The 26,267-nt window shown below is 46.0% G+C and overlaps 1 protein-coding gene across 5 annotated transcripts; it reads left to right on the forward strand.

Annotated features, from left to right (window-relative positions):
- Positions 1-340: 340 nt before the first annotated feature.
- Positions 341-21,507, forward strand: LOC125465839 (transcription factor JunD-like). 5 transcript variants are annotated; one of them, XM_048559745.2, is made up of 4 exons: positions 341-1,256; positions 2,185-2,233; positions 2,828-2,984; positions 18,955-19,262. In XM_048559745.2, exons 1-3 carry the CDS (start codon positions 444-446, stop codon positions 2,950-2,952), a joined length of 987 nt encoding a protein of 328 aa, XP_048415702.2. In that variant the 5' UTR covers positions 341-443; the 3' UTR covers positions 2,953-2,984; positions 18,955-19,262. The 5 variants fall into 5 exon arrangements, with proteins under 5 accessions (XP_048415702.2, XP_048415704.2, XP_048415705.1 ...); XM_048559747.2 differs by having other exon boundaries at positions 2,828-2,980; XM_048559748.2 differs by lacking the exon at positions 2,828-2,984.
- The last annotated feature ends 4,760 nt before the right edge of the window (positions 21,508-26,267 follow it).

Consider the following 26,267-nt stretch of genomic DNA (forward strand, 5'->3'; position numbering starts at 1 on the left):
TCAGAAATGCATCTGCAGTTCTTACTACCCCCTTGGACGTAGCGTTCTGAGTCCAGTACTGAACTCGTGATGGGCCGAATCGCGGCTCCGGATCCACCTTAAAGGTTGGGATCACGTGTGCACTTCCGCACCGCCCCAAACCGTTACGTCACCCTGACCCCGCGCTGTTTGGTCCAAACAATTGTCTCCTTGGCAACAGGCGGCCAATCGGAGCGCGATATGCAAAGGAGATCGCGCTGGAAGACGTCACCAACAGCCAATGGGAGGGCGTGGCGGTGAGCTCATGGGGCGGGCAGTCACGTGCCCGAGTCTATTTAAGCGGAAGCAGGTTGGGGGGTGAGCGGCACAGAGCTCAGTGACGCCCGAGTTTTCGCAGGGTGTTCTGTCTCCCCAGTGTCCGCCGGGGCCTGGCCAGCTCTTAGCTCCGAGCCCTGGCCCCGGGAATGGAAACGCCTTTCTACCATGAGGACAACCTGAGCTCAGCCCGCGCCATGAAAAAGACCCTGAGCCTGCCCATCGCCGGTAGCGGCCTGAAGAGCCAGCGAGAGGCCGAGGCCTCACTGCACTCGCCGGACCTCAGCTTCCTCAAGCTCGCCTCTCCCGACCTGGAGCGCCTCATCATCCAATCGAGCGGCCTAGTGACCACCAGCCCCGGCCCAGCCCCCGGCCTTTACTCGCGGCCCGTGACGGACGAGCAGAACTCGTTCGCCGAAGGTTTTGTCAAAGCGCTGGAGGATCTCCATAAACAGAACCAGCTGAGCGGGCCTCAGGCCCCGGGCTCAACTGATGGGCCCGGCCCGGCCCCTCAGCCTCCTGGCCCGGCCGGCCCCGGCTTACAGCACTCGGAGCCGCCTGTCTACACCAACCTGAGCACTTACAGTGGCCCGGGTCCTGAGGCCCCGGCTCTCGGACACAGCCCTGAGGCCGCAGGCACCGGCTCGTACTCGGCCCTCGGGCAGCAGCTGTGCCCGCAGGCCCGGCTCCAGGCTCCCAAGGACGAGCCGCAGACGGTACCTGATGTGTCGGGCCTGGGGGACAGCCCGCCGCTCTCTCCGATCGACATGGACACCCAGGAGCGCATCAAGGCCGAGAGGAAGCGGCTACGGAACCGCATCGCCGCCTCCAAGTGCCGCAAGAGGAAGCTGGAGCGGATCTCCCGGCTGGAGGACAAGGTCAAGAGCCTCAAGTGTCAGAACTCGGAGCTGGCATCTACTGCCAGCCTCCTGAGGGAGCAGGTCGCTCAGCTCAAGCAGAAGGTGCTCACCCACGTCAACAGCGGCTGCCAACTGCTGCTCTCTCCCCAGGTGCAGGCTTATTAGGTACTGGCCCTGGGGCTCCAGTGCGGGGCACGCCACCCAGTGCGGGGCATGGCCCTGGGGCTCCAATGTGTGGCAAGGCCCCTGGGGCTCCAGTGCGGGGCACGCCACCCAGCGCGGGGCACGGCCCCTGGGGCTCCAGTGCGGGGCACGCCACCCAGCGCGGGGCACGGCCCCTGGGGCTCCAGTGCGGGGCACGCCACCCAGCGCGGGGCACGGCCCCTGGGGCTCCAGTGCGGGGCACGCCACCCAGCGCGGGGCACGGCCCCTGGGGCTCCAGTGCGGGGCACGCCACCCAGCACGGGGCACGGCCCCTGGGGCTCCAGTGCGGGGTGCACAGTGCATTCAGATATTTGTGGTGTTTCTCTGCTCATGTTTCAGCCATCATGACAATTCACAAACTCAGCTGGTTCCATTAGGGCCTGGGTGCTGTCCAGAAATAAGACTAATTTGCCTCGATTTCAGTTGACCAAAAACCAAATGGCTCCCAGAGTTGGGCAAACATTTGCATGTCTGGGTCTGTGTTGACGTGTGGTTCATGTTTCTGCTGTTCGTGGGAAGTTGATGCATGGGACTGAGATGTGGCCTTGACACCACCTACAGACTGTCAACTGCTCATTTTGTGCAGTGTTTGTGTTTTCAATTCCAGTGCAAACTTTTTAAATAATTGTAAATAAGTGTTAATCTGTTACAATGATAGTGTTGGAATGTGTTTTTACTGTTTGAAAGATGCTCTATTTATATACATTAATGGGAACAGTCTGTCTTGACTCTAGTTGCTATACATTCCAATATGTATTGCCACAACATGAGATTTCAATAAAAGTATTTTATGTCAAATGCAATTTATTTTGTTTTGTTTACTTAGGTCCGTGATGTGGACCCAGGTTTGGCAGTGGGAAGAATTACTAAGCCTGGTAGGACCTGCTGATGACAGGGATCCATATGAGAAAGAGCTTGTGTACTTGAGATGCCTTATTTACCATGTTTAGCTGTCAGCGCCTAATGATAAGGAACTTGGTGCAAATGTCCACTAATTCCATTTCTGAAAAGCTGCTTCCAGTATGGATTGTATTGCAGCTTGCTGAGCCACCTTGGGAGAGGACAGCTTTCTTCATGGGCCTTGCCCTGGAGTTGGGTAATGATTGTGACTTTAGCACACTGCTACCTTCAAGGTTGAGTTCAAATCTCACTCCAGAATCGTGGCAAAGTGTGAAATCTTTTCATTCTTTCATTTCATTCCCTAATTACCCTTCAACTGCTTGTTGAGCCATCGCAGAGTCACCTGTTTTGCTGTGGGTCTGAAGTTAGAGGACAGCAGTTTCCCTCCCTAAAGGATGTTAATGAAGCAGATGGGTTTTCATGGTTGTTCTGTTGTTGCTGTCAGTCTTGTGTTATATTCCTGGTTTATTAGTTGAAGTCAATTGCCAACTTCTGATAATGGGATTTTCACATGGTGTCCCCCATTACTAATCCAGTTATGTTACTGCTTCCCCCCAAACACATTGCAGGAGGACATTCGTTCCATCATGCCTGTGCTGAGGTTTTGAAGAATGGTCCCCACTCCTACAATTCCTTCATAGCTCTGATGCCCTCAGTAAAAGACTGTGCCAGTGCTACTTTGGCATCTTGTTAAGTGCTGTCACAGGAGCCTCTGAAGGAAAGTAGGTGAGATTTCACTGGGAACAATATTTATGAAAAAAACACCCATTAAAAATGTTTGTGGAACTTGCTGTAAGCACAACTGTATTTCAGTAGTTTAGAATGATAAATTTGGTAATGGGGTGAATGGTTTCCACTGGACCTGGGAGCAGAGAAGTTTCCTATTATTATGCACAGTATCTAGGGGGCTGTGATGAAATGTTTATAAAGTCTGGAATCCAATGGGGTAGAGCTGCAGTGATGAAATAGTCATAGAAAGATAAAAGCATGAAGTGACTCAAACCCCAGTGAAAGTGTTACATTTCAGGGTTTAGGAGTCTGTAGAGAAAGGGGAAGTGATGTGAATGAATAAAAGCAAAATGTTGCAGATGCTGGCATTCTGCAGCACTTCTGGTCTGGCAGCATCTATGGACAGAGATGAGTCCAATTTGACTGGATAAGTGCTGATGTGAGCTCGATTTAGCTGAGGCATAGCAGGCAGGAAGTGGATTTTGAGGTTAGATAATGCTCCTTTGGACAGCAGTGTTTCTCCAAGATTGAATGTCCTGTTCATTGGCAACCAGTTCAAATCCATCCTGGTGTTTAAAAACAAAACTGGATGCTGTAAATCAGGAACAAAGGTGGAAGTTGCTGGAAAAGCTCAGCCAGCCTGGCAGCATCTGTGAACAATAAAAATCACAGTTAACATTTTGGGTCCGGTGATCCTTCCTCAAACTAGTCTAAGGATGGGTCACCAGACCCAAAATGTTAACTGATTTTTTTTCTTCAGATTCAGCTAGACCTGAGCTTTTCCAGCAATTTCTATGGTTGTCGCATTCTCATGTTTACTGTTTTTGCTTGTGTGCTGGCTGATTACTGTAAATGCAATGAGGAGGCAGGACACTGAGAGCAGTTAATAGCTTGTTAGTATACACCAGATATGGCACAGTCCCTTCACCTATCTGTTTGAGCAGCACTTTTATCTTAGTCAATCTATTGAGTAAAGTTGGAGATGTTATATGGGGAGTTGCAGGTGATGTTACTGCGTTGTGAAGAATTGTGGGCATTTGTTTTTGAGATTGGGTTTTGAGCGGCAGTTGAATTTGAAAGCTGAGACTACTTTCTCTGGCATGATCCAGTGTACAGTCACTTGTACACATGCACTCTCTCTCTCTCAATGGGCTACAGGGTCCCCCACACACTGACTCTTGCTGGGGTATGGGTCCTGCATGTGCTGACACTGAAGTATGGGGTCCCACTGACTCAGTATAGTTTTTCTCAATGGCCAGATAGAGAAACAGATATGGAAGCAGATCTTGGAAAGACAAAAACAGCGAAGTTGTTGTTTGATTTTTAACTTGGCCAATATTGAGTAGGAATGCCTTAGTGCCAGGGTAGAATTTATTAGGTGCCTGCAGGAGAGTCTTTTGAAACACAGTCCAACTAAGAAAGGGGCCATACAAGACTTTGTGTTGGAGAATGAGCCAAGCCAGATGAACAAAGTTTCAGTTTACGGAACATTTTGGGAACAATGATCATAATTCTAAGTTTTAGGATAGTCATGGATTAGGATAAGACCACTTCCCTGGGTGAAAGTGCTAAATTATGGGAAGACTAATGACAACAGTATTTGGCAGAAACTGGAGAAATTAGATGTTTCAAAGCAAATCCACATCTGATGTGGGAATCTTTTAAAGGCCAGCTGCTCGGCGTTCAGGATCAGCATGTCCCTATGAGGATGAAAGATCAGGATGGCAAGATTCAGAACCCCTGATGACAGGAGGTATTGAAATTTGAGTTGAAAAGTGAAAGGAAGAATATGTAAGGTTTAGGAAATTGAAGTCTGAACAAGTCATTAAGTATAAAAAGTATAAAGGAAGTCAAAGAACAAAAAAAAAATCTGGAGGGCTAGATGGAGCCATGAATCCCAAGGCATTCTCTACATGTATTAGGAGCAAGAGTCTAGCTAGGGAAAAGGTAGGTACACTCAAAGACAAAGGGAATATATGCATGGGACCAGAGGGAGTGGGTGTAATCCTCAATGAGTACTTTGTATCGGTATTCACTGAGCAGAAGGATATGGGTGATGGCAAGATTAGGGAGGAATATGTTGATCTTAAAGTTGGCAATATTTGGGCATCTTGAAAAATATTAAGGTAGAAAGTCCCCCAGCATATGATAGGATCTATCTCAGGGAGGTAGGAGATTACCGGGCCTTAAGAGATCTTTCTACCCTCTTTAGCTACAGGTGACATCACAGAAGACTGGCAAATAACCAATATTGTTCCTTTAAAGGGAACGGGGATAATCTGGGAAACTAGGCCAATGAGTCATACACCAGTGGTAGAGAAATAAGTGAGGATTCTTAGGGACACTGCTTACTCACATTTTAGAGAAGAATGGACTTCTAGGGACAGTCAGCACAGCTTTGTGCAGAGAAAGGTACGGTCTCAAATTTGCCTGGATGTTTTGAGGTAGTGACAAAGACTTAATGAGGGTAGGGAAGTGAATGTTGTTGACATGGACTTTATTAAAGCATTTGACAAGTTTTCTCATGGTAGGCTGGCCCAGAAGATTGAGTTGCCTGGGATCCATGGTGAGTTGGCAGGTTGGGTACAAAATGAGCATGGTCATAGAAAATACAGGGTAGTTGTAGAGGAGTGCTTTTCTGACTGAAATCTATAACCCGTGTTCTGCAAGGATCAGTGCTGGCATCTCTTGTTATTTGTAAAATATGTGAATGATTAGGATGAAAGTTAGTGGTCTGATTAGCAAGTTTGCAAATAACATGAAAATTGGTGGAGTTACAGATACTGAGAAAGGATATCATAGGATACAGCAGGATATAGATTGTTTGGAAAGTTGGGCAGAGAAAACGCAGATTGAGTTTAACCTGGGCACGTGAGGTGCTTCTTTCTCAGAGGTTCAATGTAACAGGAAAGTTTACAATAAATGACAGGACCCTTAAGAGCATTGATATACAGAGGGATCTTGGGGTGCAAGACTATTGCTCCTTCCAAGTGACAACACAAGTGGATAAGGCGTATGGCATGCTTGCCTTCAGTCAGGGTATTGAGTATGAAAACTGGAAAGTCATGTTGCAGTTGTATAAAACTTTAGTTAGGCCATGGTAGACAAACAGAAACTTGTAAGAATACAGTGAGCCAGGCAGCATCTGGCAGAAAGGAACAGTCCAATGTTTTGGGTATAACCCTTCTTCAGGTCTGAGGCCACACTTAAAGTACTGTGCACAGCCCTGGTCACACTCAATAAAAAAATGTGGAGCCCTCAGAGGGTACAAAACATATTTACCAGGATGTTGCCTGGATTGGAGTGTATTTGCTACAAGGAGAGGGTGGGCAGAATCTGGGTTTACAAGACACATGGATAGGGTGGATAATTGGAGTCTCTTTCCCAGAGTGGAAATGTCAAATACTGGGGCCATAGGTTTAAGGAGAAAGGTGGTAAGTTTAGAGTAGATGTAGAAGGCAAGGTTTGATGCTGGTGGTGGCTGCAGGTGGTAGAAGCAGATACAATTGCAAAGTTTAGGGGGCATTTAGATATGCTGTTGATCAGGCAGAGAATACAGAGAGATGGACTATGTCCAGGCAAGTGGGATTAATTCAGAACATCATAGTTGGAACACAAATGCTGGGTGAAAGGGCTTGTACCTATGCAATGCTGTTCGTTGTTCTGTGTTCACGCACTGACTCTTGTTGGGGTATGGGCTCTCTCTCTCTCGCTCTCTCGGGGGAGACACACTTTCACATTCACTCACTCACACTCACTCACTGGGAGAGACACACACACTCTCTCGGGGGTATGGGGCCTCACACAAATGTTATTTTTATTTTCAGCTGCCACTGTTCAAAATCCTAGCTTCTACTTTTAATGTTCATTCACATGCCTGATGTCTGCTGTTGTAATTCTTTCCTAACCTGTAACATCACCTTCCCGTGTGAAATCCACGCTCTGTTTTAGATTCCTGGCCTAATACTGCTTCCTAGTGGTGAGTGCTGTCATTGCGGATTGCTCCCTCTGAATAAACCAGCTTATTTTTCGTTCAAGATAAAATGTGAGGCTGGATGAACACAGCAGGCCCAGCAGCATCTCAGGAGCACAAAAGCTGACGTTTCAGGCCTAGACCCTTCATCAGAGAAGTTCTGTCTTTTGACATTTTTTCTATCTCCTTTGCTCCCCTCCCTCCCTTTCTCTATTTCTCCATTCCCCATTCCCCTCTCCTTTTACAAATCTGAGGAGCATGAGACAGTCACTCTGTTGCATATAGCCTGCACCAGCATTCAGTGGGATCGAGGCTGCTCTGATGAATCCTGACCCTCCTTGCCATAACCTTTCACCTCCTTTATCATCAATAATTTGATATTCTTACCAACGTTTCAGGAGGAGAGTCCCAAAGCTTCATGACTTTCTCTGAAACATTTCTTGTTATTTCTGTTTTAAATGGACAACCTGATTTTGAAATCATGAATTTATCTAACTTAATCCAGGCACTTTGTCTAAACTCCAACAGATTGCGCCAAGCCTGTCCAACCTTTCCTCAAGGAAGCCAGCTCATTCCTATTCAGCCTCTCCCTATGGCTCAAACCCTCCAATCCTGGCAACATCCTCATAAATCTATTCTGAACCCTTTCAGTTTTTACAACATTCTTCCCATTGCAGGAAGACCAGAACTGAACACAGTATTCCAAAAATGACCTAACCAATGTCCTGAACAGCTACAACACAATCTCCCAACTCCGACACTCAATGCACCGATGCATAAAGGCAAATGTAGCAAGTATCTTTGTTACATGGTTGTGTAGGGTATTCATAAATTGAAAGGTGGGAAGTTAGAATTTGTGGTTAAAAAATGATAGTGGGGAAAAGCAGTGCATCGTCCCTTTAAGAGAGAGTGTTTTTTCAGTGGCTAGAGTTAAATTAGATGTCTGACCAGCAGCTTAAAGTGCAGGGGCAGAGAGATTACCTGATTGGAAACATTTTGTATCTAAAAACTAAGCACCGTGTTTATGAAGTCAAGGCTTTTCAAATTTAGCCAATCAATTTAAATCAAGCTCTTAGATACTAAAAACCTATGAAATTTAAACCCGATTGTGTTGACAACATTGAAACAATCCTATGTAAGAAATATTGTTATGTCATCGTGGGTGTAAAGATGAGGCCATTTGGAAAATCAGAGAGACCTAACCACCAATTGCCCTGGTTAAGAATCTTCACCCTTCCATAAGAGACGGAGAGAGAAATTGGCTTTTACAGTCATCTCTGTATTAGAGAAAGCATCATCTATCTTAAAAAGGGACCGCGGCATTTCTGGCTAAAAGTCCTCACAGCCAAAGAACGTTCCAGGCAGCAGAAGAAAGGCATTTGTGGAGTAATGGAGAAGGCAGCACTGCAGAAGAAAGTCTGTGCAAACTTGGAGAGATTAAGTTTTAATTTGTTGTAGTCTTATTATTTGAGTTTATAAAAGCGGGACTTGTGTTTATTTGAACAGCATTCCAGTAGAATTTAGACCGGTTATGGAGTGGTTAGCATTTAGCTGGGAATTGTTCAGTTTGATAGTAATTCTGTTAATTTGTTCACTGTTAGAATTTGATAAAATCAGTTACTTATAAAGTGGAGATCAAGGATTTTCTTGCTTTAAACAACTTTTTTAACAGATTACAAAGGGAAAGGCATGTTTCGGGAATAATTATTACAAGGGAACCTCTTCTCATCAAAACAGATTGCGACTTGCGTTTCAGCTTAATTAGCGGAGGCGTTCAGTCGCTCCCCCTCTGTAACACATTCTTTACCACCCCGTCTACCTGAAACTCCACTATCAAGGAACTATGAGCCTGCACTCCGAGGTCATTTTGTTCAGCATCACTCCCCAGGACCTTATCATTAAGCGTATAAGTCCTGCCCTGATCTGCCTTTTCAAAGTGCAGCGCCTTGATTTAAATTAAACTCCACCTGCCACTCATTGGCCCATCTGATCAAGATCCCATTGTGCCCTGAGCTAACCACCTTCGCTGTCCACTACAACCTCCGATTCTAATGTCATCTGCAATATTACTAACCATGACACCAATGTTCAGGTCAGCCACGTTGCTGTGGGTCTGGAGTCACACGTAGGCCAGACTTGGTAAACATGGCAGATTTCCTTCTGTAAAAGACACTAGTGAACCAAATGGGTTTTTACAACAATTGACAGTAGTTAACATTTGACAGATTCACATTTTCCCACATTTTACTCTATTTGTGTCCACTTACTTGGTGGCACAGAGGCTCAGTGGTTAGCACCACATTCAGTCTTGCGTGACTATCTATGTGGAGCTTACACGTTCTCCCTGTGTATGCGTGGGTTTCCTCTGGGTGCTCCAATTTCCCCTCACAGTCCAAAAATCTACAGGCTAGGTGGATTAGCCACAGGAAGTGTAGGGTTACAGGGATAGGGTAAGCAGCTGTGTTTGGGTGGGATGCTCTTCAGAGGGTTGGTGCAGGCTTGATAGGCCTGTACAAACTTTATCTATATCCTTTCATAACCTTTTTGTGGGCCCTTTACAACTTGCTTGAGATATCAGCAAATTTGGCAAACTATACCCTCAACCCCTTCATCCCAGGCATTTGTAAACACTGTAAACACAGGTCATTGCGATACACCATTCATGATATACTGTTAACTAGAACATGACTTTGTTCTGCTTCTCCCTGCTTCCTGTAGCCAACCAACATTCTCTCTGTGTCACTCTGTTACACCATACACCACAAGCTTTTATTTTCCTTAGTGGCATTTCATGTGGCACTGATGGGGTCAATTTGTTTTTCGGTTCTCCTTTATTCACAATTTTTTATTTCCTCAAATAAGTTCACTAAACTTGTAATACATGATTTCTCTTATATAAAACCAAGTCAATGCTGCCAGATTACTTTGAAACTGTGAGTACCCTGTTAGAATGGCATCTGGAGGTTGGTTAGCTGGATGGCTGGTTTGTAAAGTGATAACGACAACATGGGTTCAATTTCTGCACTGGCTGAGGTGACTGCGAAGGACTCTCTTTCTCAAACTCTCCCCTTACCTAAGGCATGGTGACCCTTAGATTAAACCACCACTAGTCACCTCTATCTCATAAGAGAGCAGGGCTGTAGTCCTCTGGGACTAGGCCAGGTTGACCTTTTTATAACATCTTTAATAATAGCTTTGAACATTTCCCACGAACAGATGTCAAGTTCACTAGCTGTAGTTTAACAGCTTGTAATTTCTTACTTTCTGGTTGTCTTGCTTTTTGAATCGTGGAGTTGTACTTGCTATTTTACACCCTAATGGGATCTTCCCCAAATCTATGGAATTTTGGAAAATTAAAACCATCACTATCTCAATAGCCACTTCCTTTCAGACCCAGGAATTGGGAACTGGTCAACTACTAGCTCCAACAATTTGTTTGGTCCCACATTCCTGGTGGTTGTAATTTTCTCCTCCCCACCCCCTATAATTTGTAGTTGATCCTGTGATACAACTTGGACCCTCTATAGTCAAGACCAATGTGAAATATTTGTTAAGTTCACCTGTCATTTCTTAACTTTCTGTCCTCCTTCCCTTTCTGCACTTTCAGTTTATGCATTTTACTTTTTCTCCCTTCTTTCTCTGAACAGGAGAGTGAGATGCGAGCGAAGGAAATATCTGTCCCCTGAGCCTCACTTTCTCCAGTTGTACATGGTTACTTGCCCTTCCTTTAGGTGTGTTTCACATCAGTTGTTAGTATGAATTCCTGTTTCTTTTTTAACTTCAGCCCCTCCTTGTTAAACAGGCAGTGAAGATTTTCTTGGTATTTATCTTGATCTCCCAGAAACTTCTGATTCATTTTAATAACCTGCTTGATAAAATAATTAGATTGACATCCCAGTGGGAATCACGTGGCTTTGGGCAGATGGATTGAAAGTGAAAGATTCCAAGGAGCTGGTTGATATCTCTGTTGCTTGCTCAGACGTCACTAAGGGAACGTTATTGATGATATCATCAATGATGTCAGTAGGGCCTTTTATGACATCAGGTCTTGTTACCTGCTAAAGCAGCCAATCAGAACAGGCAGTGACTGAGGCTGTGGAATGGGATCAGTTAAACCTCAAAGTTTTCAAATGAGCAGCAGATACTGGGCCATTAACAGGAGCCTGAGGGTAAGTGATGCCACCCCAGGGTGAAGATACAAACACCTCATCGACCTGACAAAGAAACAGGGCAGACTGGACTTTTCAAAGACTGACCAGATAGAATTAATCAACCGACTTAGGACATCACGCCTCAGGAGGAATGTCAAACCATTGCAGACGGTGTAGAGGAAATTCACCAGAACAGTCTCAGGGAACGAGGACCTTCAGTAAAATAAGGAGAGACAGAAGCAACAGGGATTGTTCCCCTTAGAACAGAGAAGCTTAAGGGGTGTTCAAAATTGTGAGAAATATTGGCTGGGGAAATCAGGAGAAAGTATTACTTATTGGATTCAGTATCATTAACAAAGGGGGAATGGGAATGATATTGGCTCCTAGACAGAGGCTTTCCTAAGATTTAAGAGGACATGATAATAACCTTTTGGCTGTTAGTCTTAATCCTCCAAACTCACTATTTGGGTATTTCAGTATTAGACTGAAAATTTTTGAATGTTGCCTGGAGAGTGGGTAACAGTAGACTGACAACTGAACATCAGTTTCTGAGAAACTGCAGGAAGGTATAATACAAGACAGAATGAGTAGCCCGATCACAGAGAACCGCTATGTCTTTGTTAACAGGAAATCATACCTAACTCAGCTAATCTTGTTTAAGAGCCTATAACAGAGTTGATAATAAAACATAGGAGGACATCTGGAATATCCCAAGAGAAACTAGCAAAATGGGAGGGCAAAGAATTTGAGGAAACTTTTAATTTGGTTGGAGGGAAGGTTGAAAATAGAGAATACGATCATAGAGTAAAGATAAGTTTATGGTTTTGAAATCAGCTGAAATGATGTTGAGGGGCTGAATGATCTCTTGTACAGAATAATTGTAGGGCTGTTGGAATATTGTGGCCTGCTCCCAGCCTATAATAGCTGAAAGCTGTCAACCTCCTAAGAAGCTGTGCTTTATCTGTCTTTATCCTAACTGATATCTCACTGCCTCCTCCTTTACAGTGACTTTGGCAACAACCTCATCTCCTGTGAATTCAGATACAAATGACTCACTATCTCAGCTGTGCTCTCTGTCCCCACAGGAAAATCTCCTTCCCATTCCTCATCAGACCCACCCTTCTTTTGATGACCTTTGTGTGTTGATAAAACATCTTTTGGCTTCCATTCACCTTAATCATTGAAACTTTGTCCATGAATAAATAATAAATCTGATATTTATCATAAACCAAATGTAAAAGGCTGTGCATTCTGGAATAGGAAGTAGAAACAGAAACAGACATTTTGGTGAGTCAAACCACAACAAAACTTAGAGAGTTAACGGTAGGACCCTGGGGAGAGTTGTTAAACAGAGATGCTCATGGGTTCAGGTAGACAGTTCTGCTGAAGTTGCATCACAGACAGGCAGGGTGGTTAGAAAGGCACCTCTGATCCTGCCTGGCCTGCTGTGTTCCTCCAGCTCCACACTGTGTTATCTCTGATCCTGCCAGGCCTGCTGTGTGTTCCTCCAGCTCCACACTGTGTTATCTCTGATCTTGCCTGGCCTGCTGTGCTCCTGCAGCTCCACACTGTGTTATCTCTGATCCTGCCTGGCCTGCTGTGTTCCTCCAGCTCCACACTGTGTTATCTCTGATCCTGCCTGGCCTGCTGTGCTCCTGCAGCTCCACACTGTGTTATCTCTGATCCTGCCTGGCCTGCTGTGCTCCTCCAGCTCCACACTGTGTTATCTCTGATCCTGCCTGGCCGGCTGTGTTCCTCCAGCTCCACACTGTGTTATCTCTGATCCTGCCTGGCCTGCTGTGCTCCTCCAGCTCCACACTGTTATCTCTGATCCTGCCTGGCCTGCTGTGCTCCGCAGCTCCACACTGTGTTATCTCTGATGCTGCCTGGCCTGCTGTGCTCCTCCAGCTCCACACTGTGTTATCTCTGATCCTGCCAGGCCTGCTGTGTGTTCCTCCAGCTCCACACTGTGTTATCTCTGATCTTGCCTGGCCTGCTGTGCTCCTGCAGCTCCACACTGTGTTATCTCTGATCCTGCCTGGCCTGCTGTGTTCCTCCAGCTCCACACTGTGTTATCTCTGATGCTGCCTGGCCTGCTGTGCTCCTCCAGCTCCACACTGTGTTATCTCTGATCCTGCCAGGCCTGCTGTGTTCCTCCAGCTCCACACTGTGTTATCTCTGATCCTGCCAGGCCTGCTGTATTGGAGTTGGGGACTTCATTTTGCAGTTGTACAGGACATTGGGGAGGCCTCTTTTTGGAGTACAGTGTACAGTTCCAATCACCCCACTACAAGAAAGACGATATTAAGTTGGAGAGGGTTCAGAAATGATTTTCAAGTGTGTTGCTGGAACTAGGCTGGATAGGCTGGGACTTTTCTCACTGGAGTTTCGGAGGTTGAGGGGTGACCTTATAGATGTATATAAGATCATGAAGGTCTTGCATAAGGTTAATATCAAATGTTTTTTCCATAGCATTGGACAGTTGAAAAGTACTGGATATAATTTTGAGGTGAGAGGAGAAATATTTAAAAGGGACCTGAGGAGCACCTTTTCCACCCAGAGGGTGGTGCGTGTATGGAATGAGCTGCCACAGGAAGTGGTGGAGGCTGGTACAATTACAGCATTTAAAAGGCATCGGGATGGTTATATGAACAGGATGGATTCAGAATGATGTGGGCCAAATGCTGGCAAATGGGTCTAGCTCAGATTGGGATGTCTGGTCGGCATGGACAAGTTGGACTGAAAGATCTCTTTCCATGCTGTATGACTCTGAGTTAAAATTCCAAACACAGTCCTTCACAATAAATCAGTCAAAAACAGACAGTTTGACACAAGTAAACATCTCAGGAGCACAACTTCTGAGATGCTGCTTGGCCTGCTGTGTTCATCCAACCCCACACTTTGTTATCTCGGATTCTCCAGCATCTGCAGTTCCCATTATCTCTGGTACAAGTTTGACAGAATTATTATGGATGGAAAAATAGATAGGGAAAATAAATCCTGTCAATTAAAATCCAAATCACAACGGTAGGACACTTGTTTCTAACAGTTCTTTTGATTTTAATGATGGTGACATTATGTTGTCCATAGGGAATTGTTCAATCTTTGCTTCAACAGCCAATCAACAAGGGAATAAACTTCTTGACTAATTGAAGGGCTACTATGAGGCAGTTTACTTAACTCACAGATTCCAGTCCCACTCTGTCTCATAAAATATTCACCTCTCTGCTCCAAACGTAACAGCTTTCTGAGCTAATGTAAAGATCACATAAACCCTCTTGATCTTTAGGGTGGGTCCAGTTCAAAGTGTTTGTTGATGAAGCTCTGGTTGGAATGCCAGGCCTCCAGGAATTCCCTGGCATCTCTCTATTTGGCTTGTGCTATGACGGACGTGTTGTCCCAGTCGAATTTGTTCTTCAGTGGGTTGTATATCGGATCCAGTTCAATGTGTTTGTTGATGGAGTCCCGCTTGGAATGCCAGGCGTTTGGCTTGTGTTATTTCTGGATGTGTTGTCCTAGTCGAATTCATCTCCTCTTTGTCCTTGTGTACTGAGACCAGTGAGAATTGGTTGTCTCTCCTGGTGGCTAGTTGGCGTTGGTGTTTCTGTATCCTCATTACCAGTTTTCTGCCAGTTTGGCCGATGTAATGTTTCTCTCAGTCCTTGCATGCTTTATTTTATATATTATATTGGTTTTATTGGTTATGGGTATGGGATCCTTTATGTTCATCAGTACCTGTTGCAGGATGGTTGTTGGTTTGTGGGACACCCTGATACCTAGGGGTCTGATTAGTCTTGTGGTTATCTCTGATGTGTCCCTGATGTACGGTAGGGTGACTAGTGTGTCTGGCCGTGTTGTGTCTTCTTGTTGTGGTCTGTCTTAGAGGTATCCATTCCTTTTAAAAACTCCGTATAAGTGCTCCTGTTCTGTTTTGTGTAATTCCGGGTTGCTGCAGTGTGTTGTATCTTGTTTAAATAATGTCCTGATGCAGCTTTGTTTATGGGTGTTAGGGTGGCTGCTGGTGTAATTAAGCATCTGGTCCATGTGTGTGGTCATTCTGTATACGCTAGTCTGGAGTTCCCTGCTGTTCTTACATTCTACCGTTATGTATAGGAAGGGTAGATAGTTATTGTTCTCCTCTTCTTTTGTCAATTTTATTCCAGTGAGGATGTTGTTTCAGCTCGGCGAGCCAACCAGCCTCAACACCCACACCCCGAGCTACAGATCTACTCCAAATCCTTAGATGTTGTTTATGTGTTAGTGGGTTTCTTCTATTCTCATGCATTCGATAATCATGAAGGTGTCTGCTACAAAGTGGGCCCAGAGTTTGGGTTGGATAGTGGGGAGTGCTGCCCGTTCTAATCTTTGCATTACCGCTTCTGCAATCAGCCCTGATATTGGGGATCCCATTGGTGTTCCATTGATTTGTTCGTATATGCTGGCGTTGAAGGTGAAGTGGGTTGTGAGTCACAGATCCAGAACTGTCAGGGTGCTGTCCTTGTTGATGCTGTTGGTGTCGTGGGGTATTTGCCTTCCTGATTCATCCAGCAGGATGGCAATTGTCTCTTTGGCTCGGTCAGTGTTTATGGATGTAAATAGTGCTATTACATTGAAGGATATCATCATCTCATCCTCTTCTATCCTGGTGTTCTTGATGTTGAGGAATTCTTGGGAGGAGGCGTAGTGCTGTTAACTAAGTATTTCCATTTCTGTTGTAGATCTTTGGCTAGTGTATATGTTGGTGTGCCTGGTAGTGAGACACTGGGCCTGAGGGGGACCCCTGGCTTGTTTACCTGAGGGAGTCCATAGAAGTGGGGTGTGTTGGAGCCCTCTGGCTTCATTTTTTGGTAGCCAGTCTTGCTGATATCCCCTGAGTGGGGTAATTTCTTCCAGGTTGTTGTAATCTGGCTCCCAAACTGAGGTGTTGGGTCTATCACCATCTGTTGGTAGGTGTCGGTATCTGCGAGGAGTGTCTTACTGTATTGGGTTTATTAAGGATGACTGTCATGCATTTTAACTCATACTCTCGTATTAATCTATTACTATCCTACATTGGTTCCCAGTTAAACAATGTTTAGCCTTGTAGATTTTGATTCATGTTTTCAAATCCTTCCATAGTATCACCCTTTCCCAATCACTTTAGCCTCCTCCAGCCCCTACACCCCCTCCCTATCTCTGTAACCTCCCATAGTCCCTACATTGCTTCCTATCTCTGTCGTCTCCTCCAGCACCTATACCCCTCCCTATCCCTGTAACCTCCTCCAGCCCCTACACCCCCTCCCTATCTCTGTCACCTCCCATAGTCCCTACATTGCTTCCTATCTCTGTCGTCTCCTCCAGCACCTATACCCCTCCCTAGCCCTGTAACCTCCTCCAGCCCCTACACCCCCTCCCTATCTCCATCGTCTCCTCCAGCACCTATACCCCTCCTTATCCCTGTAGCCTCCTCTAGCCCCTACACCCTCTCCCTTTCTCTGTCACCTCCTCCAGCACCTATACCCCTCCCTTTAATCTCCTCTAATCCTTACATCCTCTCCCTATCTCTGTCACCTCCTACAGCCCTTACACCCCTCCCTATCCCTTTAACCTCCTCTAATCCTTACATCCCCTCCCTATCTCTGTACCCTCCCCAGCCCCTACACCCCTCCCTATCTCTGTCACCTCCTCCAGCCCCTACAACCATCACTATCTCTGTAATCCCCTCCAGCCCCTAAACACTTCCCTATTCCTGAAACTTCCTCCAGCCCCTACACCCCTCCCTATCTCCGTAACCTCTTCCAGCCCCATCACACATCCCTATTTCTGAAACCTCCTCCAAACCCTACACCCCCTCCCTATCTCTATAACCTCCTCAGCCCCGACACCCCTCCCTATCGCTGCAAACTCCTCGAGCCACTACTCCCCTCCCTATACCTGTAACCTCTCAGCCCCTACACCCCCTCCCTATCTCTGTAAGCACCACCAGCCCCTACACCCCCTCCCTATCTCTGTAACCCCTCTCAGCCCCTGCACCCCTTCCCTATCCCTGTAACCTCTTACAGCCCCTACACTCCCTCCCTGTCTCTGTAACCTCCCCCAGCTCCTATACCCCTCCCTATCCCTGTAATCTCCTCCAGTCCCTATACACCTCCCCATCTCTGTAACCTCCTACAGCCCTCCCCAGAGTATTAAAGGAGGTGACCCTTGAAAGCACTCATGGGATTGGACAAAGCCAGTATGGGTTTATGAAAGGCAAATCATGCAAAACAAATCAACTGGAGCTTTTCAAGGATGTAACTAGTAGATTAGATAAAGGAGGGCCAGTGGTTGGAGAAGACGTCTTTTCAGAAGACATGTGAAAAGACTCACATGAGGTTAGTGGGCAAAATTAAAGCCCAGGAGGTACAGCTGGTCTATTGGTGTGGATTTAGAACTGGTTGACAGACAGGAAACCAAGAATTGGAATAAATGAGTCTTTACTTGAGCATCAGAGTGTTTGGTTGGGTACCACAAGGGTCAGTGCTTTGGCCCAAGCTGTTCACAACCTACACACATGACCTGGACGAGAAAACCAAAAACAATGTCTCCAGATTTACTGATGACATAAAACTGGGTGGGATTGAGAGTTGTGAAGAGGGTGCCAGGAGGCATCAGGGCAGTCTAGACAAATGGAGTGGGCAAACACAGAGTAGTAGATGCAGTTCAATGTGGCTAAATTTTGGGTTATGCACTTTGGTGAAAAGCACAGCACGAGTGTAATTGAAGTGGTGATAGATTGGCAAGTGTAGATGTACAAAGGGATCTGGGTGTCCTTGAACACCAGTCAGTGAAAGTAGATATACAGGTGCAGCAAGCAATTAGGAAGACAATGGTACATTGGCTTTCATTGCAAGAGGATTTGAGTTCAGAAAAAGGGGTGTCTCATCACAGTTAAACAGGGCCTTGATGAGACCACGTCTGGAGCAGTTTCAGTCTCTAACCAAAGAATGTTAATGTTTGTCAAAGAGGGGGAAGTTCACTTGGTTGATGCTAGGGATGGCAGGACTGTCCTTCAAGGAGAGTTGGGTTTCAGCAGGGCTTAGAAGGATGAGAGGGGATCTATTTGAACGGCATAAAATTGTAACAAGGCGGGTCAGGCTAGATGCAGGGAAGATGCTTCAGTGGTGGGGGTTGTTGGGGGAGGGGATGAAGGACTAAGAACCAGGAGACATGGGTAAACCATTTCGGATTGAGGTAAGGAAACATTTCTTTATACGTAGAAGGTAATTAGTCTGTGGAATTCTTTAATGACAGGCAGTGGAGCCTAAAACACTGAATACATTCAAGAAAGAAATAAATAACTTGTTAGATTAAAGGCATAGAGGGATATGGGGGGAAGTGGGAGTGTAGCATTGAGGTAGAGGATCAGCTATGATCATATTGAATGGTGTAGCAGGCTTGAAGGGCCAAAGGGCCTACTCGTGCCCCTAATTAATATGTTTCTATTTGAAACCCTAGAGATGCCTGACCATCTCTACCTATGCCACTCCTTAAAACCCTTTCAGATCTCTGTGTTCCTCTAATGCTGGCCTCTTGAGCATCTCCTGGTTCCCACCGCTCCCCCATTGGCAACTCTGCCTTCAGCTGCTGAAATTGCTCTGGAATTCTCTCCATATGCTTCTGTGCATCTGCCACCAGAATGTTCACCTTTAAGACACTCATTAAAACCCAAACTTTGACTGAGCTTCAGGTCAGTTGTACTCGTAGCTAGTGCTGCTCAGTGTTAAATATTGTTTGATAATCATTCCTTTACATACCTTAAAGGTGCTATATAAACAGAAGTTGTCACTATTGATATTCACAAATGTATTTCTTTCTTCTATAGATTTTAGTTTCTGTGTGAACCAGCGGATCTATTCCCAGAAATGCAACCTGCAAGGCCCAGTCAGCTCTCTGTAAACCTGTGTCGAAGGATATGTGAGTCTGGAGCCTCTACACCAGGGTCAAAGCTAAATATTTCCTCAATGACATCTCCCCAATGCAGTGAGCTACAGCAGGAGGTCATGGCAGAGGAGTTACTGAAATTGATGAACTTTGCAGCATCAAAGATTCAGGCCCTTTGGCGAGGTTACTGCACCCGGAAACAAGTCTGCATAGAGCAGGGTGCAGCTATCCTCCTCCAATCTTTTTGGAGAGGCTACCAAGTCCGGAAGCTTCTGGAACCAGTTAGCAGACCTCTCCCCATCCATGTGAAACAGCCAGCCTTCTGGGTGCAATGCCAAGAGCAGCAGCGGCTGCTAGAAGCTGGGCAGGTTCACATCCAGAGTCGGCATCACTGGCGGCCAGAGCCTGTCCAGCTGCACATAGAGAAAAGCCCCGTGTGTACGAGCACGTTACAGCGAAAGATCCGTGCTGCCACCACTATCCAGGCGCACTGGAGAGGCTATTTGGCACGGAGGGACCTAGCTATTAAAATTGGAGCCGCCGTCTACATCCAATCCTTTTTCAGGGGTTACCTGGTCAGGCGCAATCTCAAAGCCAACTCCGAACCCACCATAATACCCCAGGATGAGGAGGCTGAGATGGTGGATTATAACATGTCCTACACCCCAGGGTTTACAAAATCACATGCTGCCATTCACAGCAGCCCCCACCGAAACTCCAGCTCCATTCTACCTGCATCAGGTTCAAGGAGGGTGTCATCAACTGGAAGCAGGTCAACAGAGAACGCCTCGCGCCCGTACTCAAACAGAAATTACTGTCCCTTCGGGAAGGGTGACACTGTACAAGGGACCAAACCCAGACGTTTCCTGAGTTGGTGCCCAGACTCTGGAGAGGAAAACTGCTTAAGGACAGTGTCAGCCATTCAGATGGACCAAGATCCCAAGATCAACATGTTTGTTCCTGGCTTTCTGATAGAAGGTGCTGGTGACACCACCTCAATGAGTGGACACTACAACACCATACAAACCCAAGCAGAGTTTAACAGCCCCAAAGAAAGGAGTTTGAACCAGATGAAGTCCGAGAAATGGCAGAAACACCAAAACATGATGAACCAGGAGAGATCGTCAAACATCCTGGGGATTACAGCAGCAAGACCCAGGTACAGTTACAAGAGTTGGGAGAAGGTGGAGGGTGAAAGTGAGGTAAACAAGACAGTGTCCCAGTACCTGGTGAAATGCACTCCCTGCACCTCCAACAAAGTTCGCAAGCTCATCCGTTACACAGAGGAGCTTACCTCAGAGTCCTCTTCCAGTGACAGATCCTCCAGCAAGCCTCCCATCTCCAAGCAGGACTTCAATCTTTCTGAACTGGAAACATCCAGACAGCCTTCCCCCAGTCCATCCAAATCCTCAGGCCGGAAGACCCTGAAGCAGGTGAGGGAAGAGAATGCTGCTGCTAGCACCATCCAGGCAGTGTGGAAGGGTCTTTGTACCCGCAGGCTCCTCAGGCAACAAGTTGATGCAGCTACAAAAATCCAGGCCATTTTCCGCAGTTACCGAATCAGGAAAGAGTTTGAAAATGAAGGGATTTTCCCCTTGGTTTACACAAAGGAATCAAACAAGCATGTGAGGAAAAGCCCAGGGACCAGGCCTGAGGCAGGCTGTGAGAAACCTGGAGCGGAGACGACCAATTCGCCCTTGGCTGATCCTTGGGATGTGGACATTGGGTCAGAACTCATTGACAGTAAATCCGAATCATTCCGTCAGCCTTCTCAAAGACGGGAGACAGGCAGAAGGAAGCTACCAACTGTCAGCCTTATCTCTCCTCCCTGTGTCCCAGAAACAGGAGTAATCCCTGGCAGAGAGGGTGGGAAACCCAGCCACCCTCTGCAAAGGACCATCCAAACCAGGAAGCGGCTCCAGGACGAAGTTAAAGCTGCCCGCACCATCCAGGCAGTTTGGAGAGGATACAAGGCCCGGTGTGAAATTCAAAAGCAGAGAGAAGCGGCAGTGAAAATTCAGGCTCTATTCCGGGGATTCCAGATCAGGAGGTTACTGTGCAGCATCGGGAGACAAGAGGAGGATGAGGATCAGAATGGGAGCACAGAAGGTGCCAGCTGGGCACCCACTGGGGATAGCCCGGACTACTTATATTTAATGGCAGAAGCTGTGAGTGGACCTGATGCCAGGGAGTCACCCAGCAACAGAGAGCAGAGATCCCCACTGGAACTGTGCTGCCATTATAGCTCAGCTTGGAGAGGCCAGGCCAAACCAGATGGAGCGGGCATTTTTGTGAAGCGTAATCCTTGCTATAACCCCCGAAAGGTGACCATACATGTGAAAGCGGCAGGAGGAGACATGAGCTGAAATGACTATCCATCCCCAGCACTGTCCCATTGCAAAATCAACAATGAATGTGTATTAACAGCTAGAGATAAAAACAGGGAGATGGGCGCCTGTTCCTTTAATAAAATGAAAGTCTTAAAAATGCAGAAGATCCTGATGCAGTTTGTTACTGAGCATGATGCCTAACTAGTTACCCTAGCAAGCTGTTTACTACCACTGCATCTCCTCTTGTGTTTTCATTAGTTCAAATCAGTGACCATTTTAACTCCAAGTTATTCCAGGTCCAGTCACCCACTGTACATAACACCAATTCACCAAACCTTACACATAATCGGGTCATTCAGCCCATTTAATCTGTGCTAGTGTTTCTCCACCACACCAGTCTCAGCCTCACCCCCTCATCATTTCATCACTTTATCCTTTTGCTCCTTCCTGTGTTTATGTTGCTTCCAGCTTCAATATTCCACTAAATCTGACTCCCTGCGGAGAAAGCGTTACACTCCTCAACCCCACTCTCTGGATGAAGACATTCCTCATAAATTCTCCTGTGGGATTATTTACTTCCAGCAGGATACTCAAATTTGGGAGAAACAGGACTGTTTTCCTCCTCCATGTTTGTTTGAACATGATAGAATCTTCATCAGCCGGTGAATCAAGGAAATGGGGAAAGAGCTCCCGATAGACGTGGGGAATACTGATGGAGAAAGTGAAGTCACATGGGGTCCAGGGTGTGCTAGCTAGATGGATAGAAAACTGGCTGGGCAACAGGAGACAGAGTAGTAGTGGAAGGGGGTTTCTCGAATTGGAGACCTGTGACTAGTGGTGTTCCACAGGAATCTGTGCTGGGACCACTGTTGTTTGTGATATACGTAAATGATCTGTAGGAAGGTGTGGGTGGTCTGATCGGCGGGTTTGCTGATGACACTAAGATTGGTGGAGCAGCAGATAGTGAGGGGGACTGTCAGAGATTACAGCAGAATATAGATAGACTGGAGAGTTGGGCAGATAAATGGCACATGGAGTTCAATCCAGGAAAATGCGAGGTGATGCATTTTGGAAGATCTAATTCAAGGGTGAACTATACAGTAAATGGAAAAGTCCTGGGGAAAATTGATGAACAGAGAGATCTGGGTGTTCAGGTCCATTGTTCCCTGAAGGTGACAACGCAGGTCAATAGGGTGGTCAAGAAGGCATATGGCATGCTTTCCTTCATTGGGCGGGGTATTGAGTACAAGAGTTGGCAGGTCATGTTGCAGTTGTATAAGGCTTCGGTTCAGCCACGTTTAGAGTACTGTGTTCAGTTCTGGTCACCACATTACCAAAAGGATGTGGATGCTTTGGAGAGGGTGCAGAGGAGGTTCACCAGGATGTTGCCTGGTATGGAAGGTGTTAGCTATGAAGAGAGGTTGAGTAGATTAGGATTATTTTCATGAGAAAGACGGAGATTGAGGGGGGACCTGATTGAGGTCTACAAAATCATGAGGGGTATAGACAGGGTGGATAGCAAAAAGCTTTTCCCCCCCCAGAGTGGGGGACTCAATTACTAGGGGTCATGAGTTCAAAGTGAGAGGAGGAAAGTTTAAGGGAGATATGCGTGGAAAGTTCTTTACACAGAGGGTGGTGGGTGCCTGGAATGCGTTGCCAGCGGAGGTGGTAGACGCAGACACGTTAGCGTCTTTTAAGATATATTTGGACAGGTACATGGATGGGCAGAGAGCAAATGGACACAGACCGTTAGAAAATAGATGACAGGTTTAGACAGAGGATCTCGATCGGCGCAGGCCTGGAGGGCTGTAATTTTCTTTGTTCTTTGTACTGGATCAGCCAGGATCTTATTGAATGGTGGAGCAGGCTTGATGGGCCAAAAAGCCTACTCCTGTTCCTATCTGTTATGGTGTTAAAGATATTTTAACTAAGCACCAAGGTAACTGAGTGGCCGCCAGTTGGGGGAGGCACAGTTGCAAAGCCTGATGTGCCAGGCAACTAATGGTGAGAGATTTGGGAGAAGCTGGAGGCATGAGTGTATGTTGAAATGTTCATTAATGCATCCAACAGAGGTAGCTATCCCTGTACGGGTGAAATGTTCTGGTCACATGGGATACCACTGCCAGATAGACCTGGTTAGTTACTAATATGATCCTGGATGGCAACTACACTTGGCAACAGAAATGTGGACAAATGTCATTCTGGGTCTCTGCTTTTGGGCCAACTCATCACAGCATTTCAAAACGATCTAACTACCTCCTCTTTAAACATAATAAAGAACAGAAGGGTCACTCTAACTCAACTTCCTCTCCACAGATGCCGCCAGTCCTGCTGTGTTTTTCCAGAAAGTTCTGCTTTTGTTTTTGATTGTCAGCATTCCCAGTTCTTTGAGTTTTTTTTTATATAGGTTCTAGCCTCCACAACTCTTTGGGGTTGTGAATTCCAGACGTTCACATCCTCTCAGAGAAGAAATTCTTAACTTGTCAGTTTTAAATAAGTATCCTTTTATTCTGTAACTATGTTCCCTAACTTCCAACTCCCCCATTAGTGGAAATATCTTCACACCTACTGTTAAACTCCTCAGAATCTGTATTTCAATAAGATCACCCCTCATTCTTCTAAAATTTAACAAAGGCCTAATCTGTTTAGTCATTCTTGGTATGTCAACCCGTTCCTTCCAAGAATCAGTCTAGTGAAATTCTTTTGGACTGTTTCAGTTCTAAGTGTATCCCTTTCTTAATGTGGGACCACAATAGTACACTACTCCAGGTGCAGTCTCAACAACACCCTGTACAGTTGTAACAAGCCTTTCCCATTTTTAAACTTCAACCCATGATCAATAAAGGCCAAAATTCCATTTGCTTTCGTAATTACTTGCTCCAGCTGCAGGTCAACATTTTGATTTTTCATGCACATCCAGACCCACTGTGCTGCACTTTTTTGGAGTCTCTCTTTAAATTATTGCCTGCCTCTTGATTATCCTTAACAAAGTGCTTGACCACATACTTTTAATTTATTGAACTCCATCTGCCACATTTTTTCCTCACAGTCAAACAATCCATATCCCCTTGCAGATTCTTTAGTGAATGATACAATTCCTACAGTGTGGAAACAGGCCCTTCAGCCCAATGAGTCCACACTGACTCTCACAGCATCCCTCCCAGACCCATCCCCTTATAACCTACCCAATCTACACATCCCTGAACACTACGGGCAATTTAGCATGGCCAATCCACCTAACCTGCATATCTTTGGACTGTGGGAGGAAACTGGAGCACTCCGAGGAAACCCACGCAGACACAGGAGAACATGCAAACTCCACACAGACAGTCACCTGAGGCTGGAATTGAGCCCAGGTCCCTGGTGTTATTAGGCAGCGGTGCCAACAAGTGAGCCACTGTGACCCCATGTCCCTGAACAATCTGTCCTCCCACGTATTTTTGTATGGTCAGCAAACTTGGATATATTACACTGTGTTACCTCCTCCAAGTCATTAATATAGATGTAAATGATGGCTCAATGACTGGGTAAGAAGCACCTTATCTAAATGGTGTCATTGATGGCATTAGAAACTAGAATTTTATCAATCTGTACTGAACACACTCAATGATTGAGTGTTTACACCCAAACTTCCTTGAACACAGATTTGCTTGTGTTATTGTGCAGGATTTAAACTAACTTGTTCAGGGCATAGGAATCTGGCAGTATGCTATCATGGGACATCATGTGCACAGAATACTGAAAGAAATAAGAAGTATTACAGTAGGAAATGATAAGTATATGCTCTACTTGTCTGGATGGATGCAGCCCCAACAATACTCAAGAAACTTCACACTATCCAGGACGAAGCAACCCACTGATTGGCACTACCTCCACAAGTATCTACTCCCTCTACCACTGACGCTCAGTAGCAGCAGTGGCATCTACAAAATATCCTGCAAATATTCACCAAAGATCCTCAGACAGCATCTTTCCAATTCAAAAGAAGAGCATTTGGACTTGAAATACTGACTCTCTTTCTTTCACTATATATGTTACTGGACCTGCCAAGATTTCCAAAGTCTGCTGTACTTTGCTTTTTACAGCAGTTTCCACATTTGGGGGATGGGTGGAAATGTTGGGGTGAAGCAAAGTAAAAGGGGACATGGAGGCTCGTGGTGGGATAGAATGTGGTTCTGTGGAAACCAGGCAGAGCCTGTTGCAGACGGTACCCACCGTCAGATGCTTTGCCATTCTCTAGATGCACAATGCAACTGGAAATGGCCAGGGTGGGCTGTGTCACTGTTACTTTGATGGGCGAAAGCTCAGAATCCATGTCTGCTGGACGTTAGGACATTGAAAAGGAAATGTATGAAGCATGGACATCTAATTTGTAAACATTTCTTCTTATGTGCAACCCACGCAGAATTAATGTGTTGAGGAGTCAAATACTGATCAAAGATGGATTTCACCATGCCATTGTTGCAGCTAAACTAATAGAGTCATGGCAGTACTACAGAAGCTAGTAGTAATAACACAAAGGGAGGCAGATGCTTGAAAAATGTGACCCATCCAACCGTATTGTGGGACAAGGGGAACATTAAATGTGACATAAGTACAACGATGGATTCTAATGATGCAATGGAGAGTGAAGTGATTGAGGTCGGCCTAGGAACTGAAGGAGATCAGAACACAGCCCTTTCTGATGTAATGTGTTAATCATAAGCCAGTGTGATACCTTCACCAAGTTGGGCTGAAATGAGTTTCTAGAGCTGCTGAAGGTCTAAGTCTACAGCTTGAAGCAGTCACTTGGGGGGTGGGGTGGGGTGGGGAGGAATGTGCCTCTAGTACTGTCCAGACAGTATGCTGCATCATTCTAGCCTGCTGGAGGGTGCGGGCAGTGAGGTGATGTGATAAAAAAATGAGGCACAGGGAGAATGGGAGC

This window comes from Stegostoma tigrinum, chromosome 30 (assembly GCF_030684315.1).
Source record: "Stegostoma tigrinum isolate sSteTig4 chromosome 30, sSteTig4.hap1, whole genome shotgun sequence".
Classification (NCBI taxonomy): domain Eukaryota; kingdom Metazoa; phylum Chordata; class Chondrichthyes; order Orectolobiformes; family Stegostomatidae; genus Stegostoma; species Stegostoma tigrinum.